The 15329-nt window shown below is 52.7% G+C and overlaps 1 protein-coding gene across 9 annotated transcripts; it reads left to right on the forward strand.

Annotated features, from left to right (window-relative positions):
* The first annotated feature begins 497 nt into the window (after positions 1–497).
* Positions 498–5364, forward strand: CDIPT (CDP-diacylglycerol--inositol 3-phosphatidyltransferase). 9 transcript variants are annotated; one of them, NM_001260643.1, is given in 6 exon segments: positions 498–934; positions 1029–1163; positions 2459–2612; positions 3054–3135; positions 4202–4283; positions 4391–5360. In NM_001260643.1, coding segments are annotated over 6 exon segments (642 nt in total). In that variant the 5' UTR covers positions 498–891; the 3' UTR covers positions 4537–5360.
* Positions 5365–15329: the final 9965 nt, after the last annotated feature.

The raw sequence follows: 15329 nt of genomic DNA on the forward strand, positions 1-15329 counted from the left end.
TCCAGCCTCCCCTCAGTCCCCTCCAGTTGCCTCCTTGGGGGCAGTGACCCCAAGCGCCAGACGCTTGAGAAGTTTGGGAGGATGACGCAGGGTGGAGCCTGCGACCTAATCCTCCTATCACAAGGGGCACGCGAGAAGCAAGCCTGCTTCAGGGCGCTCTGGAGCCTCTCTAGCCGCCTGGAGCCTGCGAGAGCAAAGGCGGCTGCAGACTTAGGGGGCGGGGAGAAAAGTGAGGACTGCACCAAATATCCTGGCCTCTCGGGGATGCAAAGACTCAGAAAGAGGAATTTTATCGCCTTATTTTTGTCTCCAGGAAGTCACACCCTCCAGAAAAGGAAAGCAGATATTTTTATTCGGCCTCTTTCTCTTTTGCTCTTTCCTTTTCCGTTTCTGCCTTTGCTCGACGTCAATGGTTCTTTCCTCCCTCTCCCCCTCTGCGCCTTGGTACGAGCCAAGGGAGGGGGCGGAGGGAGGAAAAGGGAAAGGAAGCGAACAGGCCTTAAAGGGGCCGCAACTATTTTTTAAGCCACTTTTTCCTCTCTCCAATTTTGCAACGGCGGGCGCGGACGAGGAGGTTCCCGAAAGCCACGCGCAGCTGGAGCAGCGGCGACCGCAGCTGGAGGCCCGGAGCGCCTGCGGGGCCGGCAGAGGCGAGGGGGTTGCGGGTAGGAAGGGCGGGCTGCGCGCCCCGCCTGCGCCCTGCGCGTCTCGGGGCCGGCCCATGCTCCCGACGGCTGCGGGATTCAGCATCTGGGGCCGGGTTGGGGCGGCGGGGTCCAGGGCGCAGGTGGTGCGGCCGATGAGCCGGGCCGGAGGCTGAGGCCGCGCGACGGGGCTGGGACAGCGCTGGCATCTTCAGAGCAGGCCCGGGGCAGCAAGGGAGGCGCTGCGATGCCAGACGAAAATATCTTCCTGTTCGTGCCCAACCTCATCGGTGAGTGCTGCCCGCGGCCCCGGGCCGGACTAGAGGGCGAGGGGCCTTGGCGGGCTCCCTAATCCTGCCCTGTTTCCCCGCGTCCCGTTCCAAGGTTATGCCCGGATTGTCTTCGCCATCATTTCTTTCTACTTCATGCCCTGCTGCCCCCTCACGGCCTCCTCCTTCTACCTGCTCAGCGGCCTGCTGGACGCTTTCGATGGACACGCTGCTCGCGCTCTTAATCAAGGTGACAGACACCCCTCTCAGCCAGCCTTGGGGCCCAACAACCCCCTGCTCCCTTCCCTGCCTCCTCAGGACCTCAGAGTCAGAGGGCTGTCATTCCCATCTCTGAAAAAAGCAGAACAGGATGGCCTGGGGTTTTTTGTTTTGTTTTGTGTTTTGTTTTTGAGACAGCGTCTCGCTCTGTCACAGGCTGGAGTGATGGCTCACTGCAGCCCCCATCTCCTGGGCTCAAGTAATCCTTCCACCTCAGCCTCCTGATTAACTGGGACTACAGGCGCGTGTCACCACACCTGGCTAATTTTTAAATTTTTGTAGAGACTGAGTCTTGCAGTGTCGCCCAGACTGGTCCCCAGCTCCTAGCCTCAAGCGATCCTCCTGCCTTCCTCCCAAAGTGCTGCGCCCAGCAAGAATGGCCTGATTTTGTAGCAGAAGGGATTTAAGCTAGCTCTTGAGAACTCACTGCTTGTGAGAGGTGTGGATTAGCAAGACATGACGTGGCCATGGCGCTGCTGGAGGTCTCTCTGAACACAAGTCCATTCAGGCCAGGGGCGGTGGCTCACGCCTGTAATCCCAGCACTTGGGAGGCCGAGGCGGGCGGATCACGAGGTCAGAAGTTCGAGACCAGAGTGACCAACATAGTGAAACCCTGTCTCTGCAAAAAATACAAAAATTAGCTGGCTTGGTGACGTGTGCCTGTAATCCCAGCTACTCAAGAGGCTAAGGCAGGAGAATTGCTCGAACCTGGGCGGCGGAGGTTGCAGTGAGCCGAGATTGTGCCATCACACTCCAGCCTGGGCGACAGAGCAAGACTCTGTCTCGGGGGGAAAAAAAAAAGTCCTATCAACAGGTGTTTCCTGGAGGCCTACTGTGTGCCCTGCATAAGTAGTTGGGGTTCCAGAAGGCATGCTTAGAGGGAGGATGGAGAGGGACGGGTGATGGCTCTTGGAGGGTTGACTAATTTTTTAATCTGTTCTTCAGACCCAACTCTAAGGCTTCCCCCGAGGCATCAAGTCTCTTTTTCTAGCCCTGGAGCCTTGGTTCTGGGGTTGATGAGCTGCAGACATAGCTTTCCTCTCCTCCTACCCTGTTCCTTTCACTCTCATGCCTTTCTCAGTTCATGCCATGGTGACCTTTGCCCACTAACCTCACACACAGCCTGTTTTCCAACCTGCGTTCCTCCCCAGGCAGGTGGACACTTCCAGTCTTCGTTTACACCCTGCATGAGAGTGATAAACCAAATATGGGCACCTGTCCTGCAGTCTCTGTGCCATAATAGCCCCTGCCCACCTAATCTTCCAGGAACCCGGTTTGGGGCCATGCTGGACATGCTGACGGACCGCTGCTCCACCATGTGCCTGTTGGTCAACCTGGCCCTGCTGTACCCTCGAGCCACGCTGTTCTTCCAACTCAGCATGAGTTTGGATGTGGCCAGTCACTGGCTGCACCTCCACAGGTCTGCCGCGATGCTGGGGGCCTTGGCCAGTTAGAGACACTACAGTGGGGTGGGCTGAGCTTAGATGGAAGGGTGTCTGGGATGGCACTAGGCGTCCTGGAAGGGCTCCATTTTAGCTCTGCTTTGTAGAAGGACCCCAGGCAAACACGCCTCTCTTTAAAGCTTCAGTCATGTTTACAGTTGCATTAAGCAATTCTTAGGACTCTTCTGGCTGGATATTCTAGGATTCCAAATAGGTGACAGCTCATAGGAACGGGCATAGGAGCTTTCAAATGTGGTATTTGAATCCTGGCTCTGCCCCGAAATAGGTAACTGGCTTTGGGCAGGATATTGGTCCTTAGCCATGCCCAGTTTTCCATCTGTACAATAGGTGTTAACATGAGGATCGGATGCACGGTAGTGGTCATGAAACCTCATGGGTTCCCCTGTTTTCTCCCTAAGTTCTGTGGTCCGAGGCAGTGAGAGTCACAAGATGATCGACTTGTCCGGGAATCCAGTGCTTCGGATCTATTACACCTCGAGGGTAGGCATTTCCTGCACACCCCGCCCCTCAGGCTCTTGGCTGTGGGAAGCCCTGGGCTGAACCCTGGTCCTAGACTAGGAGAAGGCAAGGGCACAGAGCAGGGCCTGCCCAGTCACTCCAGGAGGAGGGGCCTGTAAGCTGAGGTGTGGAGGAAGAGGATTGGTGGGGAAGGCCTGTGTGAATTACTCCAGGGAACAAGTGGGAATGAGGCCTGCAAAGAGGAGGGACTGAAAGAGGAGAGGGAGATAAGCCAGAGAGGTTTGCAGGGCTGGAGTGTGGACTTGATTTCAGGAACACAGGCAGCCTCTGGAAGGATTTTTAAAAAGATAATGGCTAGGCATGGTGGCTCATGCCTGTAATCTCAGCGCTTTGGGAGGCTGAGGTGGGGGGATTGCTTGAGACCAGGAGTTTGAGACCAGCCTGGGCAACAAAGTGAGACTCTGTTTCCACACACACACACACACAAACCCTTGAATTAGCTTAGCCAGGCACAGTGGTGCACGCCTGTAGTCTCTACTTAGGAGGCTAAGGTGGAAGGATTGCATGAGACCAAGGTTTTTTTTTGTTTTTTGAGACAAAGAGTCTCACTCTGTCACCCAGGCTGGAGTTCATTGGCGCGTTACCGGCTCAGTGCAACCTCTGCCTGCTGGGTTCCAGCGATTCTTGTGCCTCAGCCTCCTGAGGACTACTAGGAGTCTAGGACTACTAGGACTACGGGCATGCGCCACCACGTTCGGCTAATTTTTGTATTTTTAGTAGAGAGGGATTTCGCCATGTTGGCCAGGCTGGTCTCAATCTCCTGACCTCAGGTGATCTGCCTGACTCAGCCACCCAAAGTGCTGGGACCACAGGCATGAGCCACCGCGCCTGGCTGAGACCAGGAGTTTTGAGGCTGCAGTGCTATGATCATACCACTGCATTCCAGTCTGGATGACAGAGCGAGACCCTGTCTCTAAAAAAGAAAAAAAATAATAATCTGCTGAGATTGCACCCTCATTAGTGCTGGGGGGCAGGGGGTGGCACACGCCTGCCTCTTGCTAATGTGGTCTGTTTGCTGTGTGTGCAGCCTGCTCTGTTCACCTTGTGTGCTGGGAATGAGCTCTTCTACTGCCTCCTCTACCTGTTCCATTTCTCTGAGGGACCTTTAGGTATGAGATGAGGGGCGGGGCAGGAGGATGGGAGGGGGATCTGGGCTGCCCAGGGAGATGGAGGCCCCCTCCTTCAGGCCCCGAACTTCCCTGCTGCCTTCCTGCAGTTGGCTCCGTGGGACTGTTCCGGATGGGCCTCTGGGTCACTGCCCCCATTGCCTTGCTGAAGTCGCTCATCAGTGTCATCCACCTGATCACAGCTGCCCGCAACATGGCTGCCCTAGACGCAGCAGACCGCGCCAAGAAGAAGTGACGCAGGAGCCCCGGGTCCTGGCTGCCCACCTACCCTGGGAGTCTTGCTGTGCCACACAGCTCCCCACCCGCTGCTAGGAGGTCCCAGTCTCACGCCTTCCTCATGTGTTGTTCTACCTGCTGGGATGGGGGTCAGCCTCTCTTTGGTGACGTCATGTTCTCTGGGATCCCAAGAACCCAGGCCTCAAATCAGGGAGGTTACGCGGGAGGCCCCATGCATACAGGCGGTGCTCCTGGGGTGCCAGCACCGGGCAGTGTCATGCCCTGCTGGCTCAGCCCTGGGGTCCGAGATGCTAGGGACAGTTGAGTGAGGGAGATGGTGTGAGGGCCGCGTTTCCCGAAAGGCAGGGGAGTCAGACCTCCGCCCCCAGCTAGAGCAAGTCTGGGGCACCGTGCCTGGGAGGGAAGAAGCCATCCACAGCCTTCCCCGTCGCCGGCTTCTCTGTCCTGCCTACCCTGGTCCTGGCGGGACTTCACTATTTGACTTGCTTTCCTTTCAGATATTCTTGGCTCAGGGCCTGGGTTGAGGGAGCTTAGGGAAGGACGTCCGTCTGGGTGCTTTTCCTCCAGTTTGCTGGCTGGCTTCTCCGTCTATCCACAGTGACCTCACAGAGAGGCCCTCCTGCCTCCCACGCTCATGCAGTGTCCCCCACTTGTTTGATCTCACTGACCGTCTACATGTATTTATATTCTTGGTATTTTCTACCCTCACTGGAATGTAAACTCCATGAAGGCACAAACTTTTCTTGTTCCCTTCTGTATCCCTAGAATAAGACCAACCTGAACCTGGCATATAGTAGCTGCTTAATAAATATTCGTCTGTCAGTGAGTTGGTTTCTCAGAGTGTGGTCCTTAGACTGCCTGTGGAATATTTCTATTTCTCTTTTTTCTTTCCTTTTCTTTTCTTTCTTTCTTTCTTTCTTTTTTTTTTTTTTTTCAGAGACAGAGTCCTACTCTGTTGTCCAAGCTGGAGTGCTCACCGTAGCCCCAAACTCCTGACCTCAAGTGATCCTCCCACCTTAGCCTCCCAAAGTGCTGGGATTACAGGCGTGAGCCACCAAGCCTGGCTGGATATTTCTTTAAAATGCAAATTCAAGCCAGGTGTGGTGGCTCACGCCTGTTATCCCAGCATTTTGGAAGGCCAAGGTTGGGTGGATTGCTTGAGTGCAGGAGTTCGAGGCCAGCCTGACCAATATGGTGAAACCCCATCTCTACAAAAAATACAAAAATTAGTCGGGTGTGGTGACATGTGCCTGTGGTCCCAGCTACTCAGGAGGCTGAGGTGCGAGGATGGCTTGAGCCTGGGAGGCAGGAGGGAGAGGTTGCAGTGATCCATAATAGTGCCATTCCAGCCTGGGAGGCAGAGCCAGGCAGTCTCAAAAAAACAAAACAAAAAAACAACTTTGGCCCGTCTTGGAGGCTCACACCTGGCCTGTAATCCTAGCACTTTGGGAGGCTGAGGTGGGAGGATCACTTGAGCCCAGGAGTTCAAGACCAGCCTGGGTCACATGGCAGGACTGCGTCTCTAAAAAAACAAAAACAAAAATTAGCCAAGTGTGGTGGTGTATGCCTTAGTCCCAGCTACTGGGGAGGCTGCAGTGAGAGGACTGAATGAGCCTGGGAGGTCAAGGCTGTAGTAAGCCATGATCATGCTACTGTACTCCAGCCTGGACGACAGAACAAGATGTCTCAAAAAATAAAATAGGTGCAACTTCTTGGACCCTGCAGCCAACCTTCAGAGTTAGAGGCTCTAGGGATGGGCCCAGAAGCCTGCAATTTGAATGCCGGGGAATTCTTCCAGTAATGTTGAGAAACACTGTTCCCTCTTTTTGTGGGCTCTTACACTAGGCATTGTTCTGGGCATCTATCCCCTGCCATCTGTGGTTTTTAAACTAGTGTACCATATGCCAGACTCTGTGCTGGGGGTTCTTTGCAGATGTTACTCATTTTATCTGCATAATAGCTTAGCCAAGTGGCCCAAGAGGCCTCCGTGTCCAAGAGAGCGGAAATTTACCAGACATGTACTGAGCCTCAATTCCTGTGCTAGGCCCAGGGGATTCACTGGGTACTGGGCAGCTGGCTTCCCCTACAACAACACATGAAAGTGCTCGCTGGGGGTGGGAGTAGAAGACACCTAGGACCTGATCTAGGGTTTGGTGAAGGGGCTGGGTATCCCATGTAGAAGGCTGGTAGGGATTGGAGAGGGTTAGTGCAGAGGAGATTGGTTCTTAGCTGAGGGAATGGCATGGGAAGGCAGGGAGACCAGAGAGGCCCCTGGACTCTGCACCTCTTTCTCCTTCCTGTCAGCTCTTCTTCCAGCATGGTGGGTCCTCTGAGCACTCTCCGGCCCCAGAGCACAGAGCCCTCGGTCCGCCTGGGTCCCACGTCCCTGACTGGCTCCTGGGCTCCTTGATTCTAACCATTTACGGTGACATCAGAAATTGGAACAGATCTAGGCCGGGCAGAGTGGCTCACACCTGTAATCCCAGAACTTTGGAAGCCCAAGGGGTGGATCATTTGAGGTCAGGAGTTAAAGACTAGCCTGGCCAACATGGTGAAACCCCATCTCTACAAAAAAATACAAAAATTGGCCAGGTATGGTGGTACACGCCTGTAGTCCCAGCTACTCAGGAAGCTGAGGTGGGAGGATTGCTTGAACCCAGGAAGTGGAGGTTGCAGTGAGCCAAGATCATGCCACTGTACTCCAGCCCAACCAAAGAGCGAGGCTCCGTCTCAAAAATAATAATAATAATAATATTGGTGCACAAAGCAAGTGTGTTTCCAGTGCATCAGGCATCCCCTCATCCCCGCCAACCTGGTCTGCTCCAGTCAAGGTGGGTAAAAAAAAAAAAAGAAACAGATCTGGATCACAGGGCCTGGAGCACTAAGTGCTGGGGGTTGGGGGCTGGGAGAGCTGGTGAGAGGCGACGCAGAAGCCAGCTGGGGCAGCCTAGGAGCCCAGAGGACTTTAAAATTTTATTGTGGGGGCCGGGCACGGTGGCTCAAGCCTGTAATCCCAGCACTTTGGGAGGCCAAGGCGGGCGGATTACGAGTTCAGGAGATAGAGATCATCCTGGCTAACACGGTGAAACGCCATCTCTACTAAAAATTACCTGGGCGTGGTGGCACGTGAATGTAATTCCAGCTACTCTGGAGGCTGAGACAGGAGAATCGCCTGAACCCGGGAGGCGGAGGTTGCAGTGAACCAAGATTGCCCTACTGTACTCCAGCCTGGCGACAGATGAGTCTCCGTCTCAAATAAACAAAAAACAAACAAAAGAAAAAACTGAGGTGCGTTTCCAGCTCATGAGGTACCTCCTACCTGGCCTGGTGCAGTCCAGGTAGGAGACTGGATCAGGGGCTGTCCCCGCGCCTGCCCTGCAGCCCTTTCTCCTTCCTGTCGGCTCTTCCTTCAGCACAGTGAGTCCTCTGAGCACTCTCCAGCCCCACAGCACAGAGCCCTTGGCCTGCCTGACTCCCATGTCCCTGACTGGCTCCTGGGCTCCTCGGCTCTAACCATTTACAGTGACATCAGAAGACTGACTGTGTAGATCCAGCTACACTGAGTTGTTTTGTTTTGAGACAAGGTCTCACTCTGTCGCCCAGGTTGCAGTGCAGTAGCTCCATCTTGGCTCTTCACAACACCCATCTCCTGGGCTCAAGTGATCCTCCAGCTTCAGCCTCTTGAGTAGCTGGGACTACAGGCGGCACCACTACCCCCAGCTAATTATTTTTGTATTTTTTGTAGAGATGGGGTCTCCTTATGTTGCTCAGGTCGGTCTTGAATTCCTGGGCTCAAGTGATCCTCCCACCTCAACCTCCCAAAGTGCTGCAATTATAGGTATGAACCACCATGCCTGGTCATATATGATCTTTTTTTTTTTTTTTGAGACAGAGTTTCACTCTTTTGCCCAGGCTGGAGTGAAGTGGTGCAATCTTGGCTCACTGCAACCTCTGCCCCTGGGGTTCAAGCGATTCTCCTGCCTCAGCCTCTTGAGTAGCTGAGGTTACAGGCACCTGCCACCACGCCCGGCTAATTTAGTATTTTTAGTAGAGACGGGGGTTTCTCCATGTTGGTCAGGCTGGTCTCGAACTCCTGACTTCAGGTAATCCACCCGCCTCAGCCTCCCAAAGTGCTGGGACTGTAGGCGTAAGCCACTGCGCCCGGCCATATGTGATCTTAAAAAAGAGAGTTGGGGAGGAGAGTGTGAGCATGGCAGTCTAAAAGAATCTGCACCCGAGCATCCTGAGGCTTGTAGGGTAGCACTGAAGACTCACAGGAGGGCTTTTAAGTCCCCTTGGCCTACAGGGACATGGCTTGAAGTCAGTCTGGTGCCTGCATTCCATGTCTAGTGGCTGGCCTGGGCTCAGGAGGAACCTGCAGAGCCCTTGATCTGGAGGTGGGGAGTGGGGAAAAGCTGAGCTGACCTGGATCCTGAAGTCTCTATATTTGATCTAGGGAACACAGTGGAGTCACATTATATGTGCAGTAATAGCCTTCTGGAATTTAGCTATATGCCTTCAGAATAAACGAATGATCACCACGCCACTATGAAAGAAGTTTCATTTGTTTGTTCCACTCAATGACTCCGACTCTGAGGGCAGGAGATCGGTACCTGTACATCTGCTGTTCCTCTAGGCAGTCTTCACTCCTCAAGGCTCTCCTTCTGTGATTAAAAATAACCCTAGCTACTGTAACAAACTTCAAGATGTGTAGTGCCTCAAACGTGATAGTTTATTTCTAGACTGGGTGTGGTGGCACACGCCTGTAATCCCAGCACTTTGGGAGGCCGAAACAGGAGGATCACTTGAGGTCAGGAACTTGAGACTAGCCTGGGCAACATAGCAAGTCCCCATCGCTACAAAAAAGTTAAAAAGTTGGCTGGGTGTGGTGGCTCACACCTATAATCCCAGCACTTTGGGAGGCCGAGGCGGGGGATCACCTGAGCTCAGGTGTTCAAGACCAGCCTGGCCAACATGGTGAAACCTCATCTCTACCAAAAATACAAAAATAAGCTGGGTGTGGTGGTGCATGCCTGTAGTCCCAGCTACTTGGGAGGCTGAGGCAGGAGAATCGTTTGAACCCGGGAGGCGGAGGTTGCAGTGAGCCGAGATCGTGCCACTGCACTCCAGTCTGGTGGCAGAGCGAGACTCCGTCTCAAAAACAAAAAAAAAGAACACTATTTCTAACTCATATTAAATCTTAATCAGATGCTGCCGGCCGGGAGACAGCTCTCCTGCAAGTTGTGATTCAGGGATTTGGGCATCTCCTGTTCTGTGGTTCTGCCATTTTCAACACGTGGCTCCTGGGACTGCCCAGCTTGTTTGCATCACGTAGGCAGATGATGTGCCTGGAGGTTGCAGGAGCCAAGTTATTATGGAAAGACAGGAAATTAGCACTTGTTACTTCCAATTCCATTCCATTGGCTACAACTCGATCACGCAGCAGCGTCTAAGGACAAGGGAAGCTGGGACACAGATTAGTTATGGGTCTAAGAGGAAGAGGCAACTGATTTGGTAAACAACATCTTACCATGCTGAATGTGTTTCCTGTTGAAAGATACAGATTTTTCTTATAAAAAGGGTCCTTCATGGCCGGGCGCGGTGGCTCAAGCCTGTAATCCCAGCACTTTGGGAGGCCGAGACGGGCGGATCATGAGGTCAGGAGATCAAGACCATCCTGGCTAACACGGTGAAACCCCGTCTCTACTAAAAATACAAGAAAATTAGCCGGGCGAGGTGGCGGCGCCTGTAGTCCCAGCTACTCGGGAGGCTGAGGCAGGAGAATGGCGTGAACCCGGGGGAGCGGAGCTTGCAGTGAGCCGAGATCGCGCCACTGCACTCCAGCCTGGGCGACAGAGTGAGACTCCGTCTCAAAAAAAAAAAAAAAAAAAGGGTCCTTCCACACATCAATTACTTTGGTATTCAACCAAAGAAAAGTCATTTGTTCTAGTGCTAGACAAAAACAGGCTGTGTTGAACTTCATCAGAGATCACACTGTTCTCTATGTATGTATGTTTTTTGAGACAGGGTCTCACTCTGTTGCCCAGGCTGGAGTCCAACGGTGCTGTCATAGCTCACTGCAGCCTCAAATTCCTGAGTTCAAGTGATCCTCCTGCTTCAGCCTCCTGAGTAACTGGGACTACAGGCACATGCCACCATACCTGGCTAATTTAATCTAAAAAAAAACTTTTTATGGGCCCAATTTTTAAGGTATAAAAAACTAGGGCCGGGCACTGTGGCTCATGCCTATAATCCCAGCACTTTGGGAGGCCGAGGTGGGCGGATCACCTGAGGTCAGGAGTTTGAAACCAGCCTGGCCAACATGGTGAAACCTCATCTCTACTAAAAATACAAAAATTAGCTGGGTTTGGTGGCAGGCACCTGTAATTCCAGCTACTTGGGAGGCTGAGGCAGGAGAATCACTTGAACCCAGGAGGCAGAGGTTGAAGTGAGCCAAGATTGTGCCATTGCACTCCAGCCTAGGCAACAGTAGCAAAACTGTCTCAAAAAAAACCAAAAAAAACCCAAAAAATACAAAAAGTAGCCAGGTATGGTGGCAAATGCCGTAATCCCCGCTACTCAGGAGGCTGAGGTGGGAGAATGGCTTGAACCTGGGAGGCAGAGGTTGCAGTGAGCCGAGATTATATCACTGCACTCCAGCCTGGGTGACAAAGCAAGACTCTTAAAAAAAAAAAAGGAAAAAAAAATTCAATATATATTTTAGGCTTCTTTCAGAAAACAGGTTGCTTCGGGCCACCCCAAGCCCCTAGGATGAAATTCAAAATATTTAGCCACCATACCAGAGCAAAACCCTGTCTCAAAAAAAAAAAAAAAAAAAAAAAAAGAGATTAAGTCTAATAATTTAATTTAAAAAATTTAAAGTTAAAAAATTAATCTAGGCCGGGCGCGGTGGCTCAAGCCTGTAATCCCAGCACTTTGGGAGGCCGAGGTGGGCGGATCACGAGGTCAGGAGATCGAGACCATCCTGGCTAACACGGTGAAACACCGTCTCTACTAAAAAATACAAAAAACTAGCCGGGCGAGGTGGCGGGCGCCTGTAGTCCCAGCTACTCGGGAGGCTGAGGCAGGAGAATGGCGTGAACCTGGGAGGCGGAGCTTGCAGTGAGCTGAGATCTGGCCACTGCACTCCAGCCTGGGTGACACAGCGAGACTCCGTCTCAAAACAAACAAAACAAACAAAACAAACAAAAAAATTAATCTAGGCCGGGCGCGGTGGCTCAAGCCCGTAATCCCAGCACTTTGGGAGGCCGAGACGGGCGGATCACAAGGTCAGGAGATCGAGACCATCCTGGCTAACATGGTGAAACCCCGTCTCTACTAAAAAATACAAAAAACTAGCCGGGCGAGGTGGCGGGCGCCTGTAGTCCCAGCTACTCGGGAGGCTGAGGCAGGAGAATGGCGTAAACCCGGGAGGCGGAGCTTGCAGTGAGCTGAGATCCGGCCACTGCACTCTAGCCTGGGGGACAGAGGGAGACTCTGTCTCAAAAAAAAAAAAAAAAAAATAATAATAATAATAATCTAAAAAATATATATATTTTTTGAGAGAGGCTCACTGTATTTCCAGCAAGTCCCGTCTTCCCCACTCTATGGCCTGTGCTGGGCCCCTCTTCATGCATATCATTTTTTTTTGAGATGGAGTTTTGCCCTCTCCCAGGCTGGAGTGCAGTGGTGTGATCTCGGCAGACTGCAGCCTCTATCTCCCGGGTTCAAGCGATTCTCCTGCCTCAGCCTCCTGAGTAGCTGGAATTACAGACATGTGCCACCAAGCCTAGCTTTTTTTTTTTTTTTTTTTTTTTCATATTTAGTAGAGACAGGGTTTTGCCATATTGGCCAGGCTGGTCTTGAACTCCCAACCTCAGGTGATCCATCTGCTTCGGCCTCCCAAAGTGCTGGGATAACAGGCATGAGCCACCACACCCAGCCCCGTGCATACAATTTAGAGCAGTTTCCCCTGTGACCTATGGGATCTTACAATCCTGTGAGGTACACGAAGTAGTCAGGATAGGCTAGGTTATGCTGTGGTAACAAAACCCCCCAAGTCTCAGTTGCTTAATACAGCAAACATTTCTCACTCTTGCCACATGTCTGTTGCAGGTCAGCCGTGGCTGCGCCTCACACCATTTTCTCCCTGGGACCCAGGCAGTTGGAGCAGCCTCCACTTGGAACATTGTTGGTCACCCATTTATACGGAAGAAGGAAGAGTGGGCATGTGATGTCGTTCGCCCATTCCCCGGAATGGGGATGTTGTCTCCCCATTTCACTGGGGAGAGCCAAAGCCTGATCACCAACTGAGGTCCACGTGGAGACATCAAGGCATGGATTGGAAATGAGTCCAGAGCTCTTAGGTGAGGTCAGAGCTGGAGTAATGGATTCGGAGGTCAGTGGTATAGAGACCATCTAAGGTCATGCGACTGGACAAGAATGTCGGCATGAGAAGCGGGCCTCAGGGAACCCACAAATCAGAGGCTGAGAGAAGCGAGAAAGAAAACTAGAACAGGTGACATCAAGAAAGCTCAGCATGGGAGGAATGGCCAACTGTGCCAAGTGACTGGTCAACTACTGGATTTAGCAACGGGACATTACTGGTGACACTGAATAGAGCAGTTTCCGTAACATAAGGGGCAGAAACAGGAGCTACCTGGGGTGTTTTTTTTTTTGAGTTGGAGTTTTGCTTTTGTTGCCCAGGCTGGAGTACAATGGCGCAATCTCGCTCACTACAACCTCCACCTCCTGGGTTCAAGGGATTCTCCTCCATCAAACTGCCAAGTAGCTGGGATTACAGGCACCCACCACCACACCTGGCTAATTTTTGTATTTTTAGTAGAGACAGGGTCTTACGATGTGTTGGGATTACAGGCGTGAGCCACCATACCTGGCCCTATCTGGAGTGGTTTGAAGAGATGAGAGATGAAGAATGTAAAGTGAGACCACAGAGAACTCTGGAAAAATTTAGCTGTTATGGAAAAAGGAGAGGTGGGAAGTAGACGGGCTCATAGGGTTAAGGGAGTTGTTTTATATGGACAGAGTAGACATGTCTATATCCTGATGACGATGATGCAGGAGAGAAGAAATTGTTGGCATATCAGCTGGGTGCAGTGGCTCACACCTGTTATCCCAGCCCTTTGGGAGGCCGAGGCAGGTGGATCACTTGAGGTCAGGAGTTCATGACCAGTCTGGACAACATGGCAAAACCTCACATCTACTAAAAATACAAAAATTAGCAGGGCATGGTGGTGCATGACTGTCGCCTCAGCGACTCGGGAGGCCGAGGCAGGAGAATCACTTGAATCCATGAGGCAGAGGTTGCAGTGAGCTGAGATCACGCCACTGCACTCCAACCTAGGCGACAGAGCGAGACTCAGTCTCAAAAAAAAAAAAGAAAAAAAAAAATTGACAGCACAGGAGAGGACGGCAATCAGGGAAGGAATGCAGCCCTCCCTCCTAGAGCCCAAGGAGAGGAACCCAGTGTGGGAACAGGAGGGAGGACAGAGTACAGATGCCAACAGTTTGTTAGGTTTGTTGCTGGAAAGGGCCTTCCTACCCAATTTGCTTCTATTTTCTCAAAGAGGTGAGAGAAAGTGGGCAGGGGGTGTAGGTGGCTGAGAGGAGAGGTGGTGTGAATGGTTGTCTCGAAGTGGATCGCACGCAAGACAGAGCAGCACAGTCAGAGGAGCTGCACCTCCCTCAATATTTGTTCCCATGAGCTTAAAATAAGATCAGTCAGCTCCGCGGGGTGTTCCTCCTCCAGCAACGTGCAGCTGGTCAGGGGCAGGGCAGAGAGGGAGGGAGGTGAGTTCAGTGGGGACAGGGCTTTTTCCACTAAATATTACAGGAAGGGAAAGATGAGGGAGTTAGAGAGGCTTTTAGGGGGTTTTTATAGAGACAGGGTCTCCCTCTGTCACCCAGGCTGGAGCGCAGTGGTATGATCATAGCTCACTGTGGCCTCCAACTTCTGGGCTCAGGCAATCTTCTCACCTTAGCCTCCCAAGTAGCTGGGAACACAGATGCATGCCACAATATCTGGCTTTTTTTTTTTGTAGAGATGGGGGTCTTGCTATGTTGCCCAGGCTGGTCTTGAACTCCTAGTCTCAAGCGATCCTTGTTCCTTGGCCTCCCAAGGTGCTGGGGTTACAGGCCTAAGCTCCCACACTCAGTTCCTAGAATCTTTTTATTTCCTCGGCAGAGACGGGGCGGGCCTGTCACCTACAACTCTACCTGGCCCCAAAGGACTGGTGCACCCAGGCTGACTACACCTGGATCCTTCTCTCAAATGAGGACCCCTTACTGGTTGTGGGGGAGAGGGTAGGATAAGGGCAACCCCCCTTCAGTGCTCCCAAAGAGCCCAGACCAGAAGCTCAAGGAGATGCCCAATTTCTACTGCCCTAGGCAGGGTCCTCCTCCCCAACCTGACACCCCGACGTGGGAAGGGACAAGTGCACAGCACCTGGTGCAAGCCTGGCACGTCCGATGGTGCTGCGGGCACTACCAGCAGGTGGCGCCGGAGAGCGCCTCCCCGATGGGAAGCTGGGCTGCATCTGCCACAGCTGAAGGGTTAGACGCTGAGAGCTACAGGGCAGCTGGGCTCCTGGAGAACCAGTGGTGAGATGTTGCCAGTGTGGGCCCCGTGGCCCTACCCGTGGTATCATCGCCCCTATCTGGGCTCTAGGAAGCCGGCAGCCACTCCGTGCACAAAGCTTTGGGGCCACATTCCTACTGGGTGACTTCCAGCTCATCCTCCCCCTGCCTTGGGGTCCTCTCCCCTTTATGGAG

Source organism: Macaca mulatta, chromosome 20 (assembly GCF_049350105.2).
Source record: "Macaca mulatta isolate MMU2019108-1 chromosome 20, T2T-MMU8v2.0, whole genome shotgun sequence".
In the NCBI taxonomy this organism is placed as follows: Eukaryota; Metazoa; Chordata; class Mammalia; order Primates; family Cercopithecidae; genus Macaca; species Macaca mulatta.

Coding starts and splice junctions, on each gene's coding strand:
- CDIPT (XM_015125953.3), top strand. CDS start 2,095: ATGGCTCTTGGAGGGTTGACTAATTTTTTAATCTGTTCTTCAGACCCA. Junction 2,613..3,053: donor CACTGGCTGCACCTCCACAG/GTCTGCCGCGAT, acceptor TTTCTCCCTAAG/TTCTGTGGTCCGAGGCAGTG. Junction 4,284..4,390: donor TTTCTCTGAGGGACCTTTAG/GTATGAGATGAG, acceptor GCCTTCCTGCAG/TTGGCTCCGTGGGACTGTTC.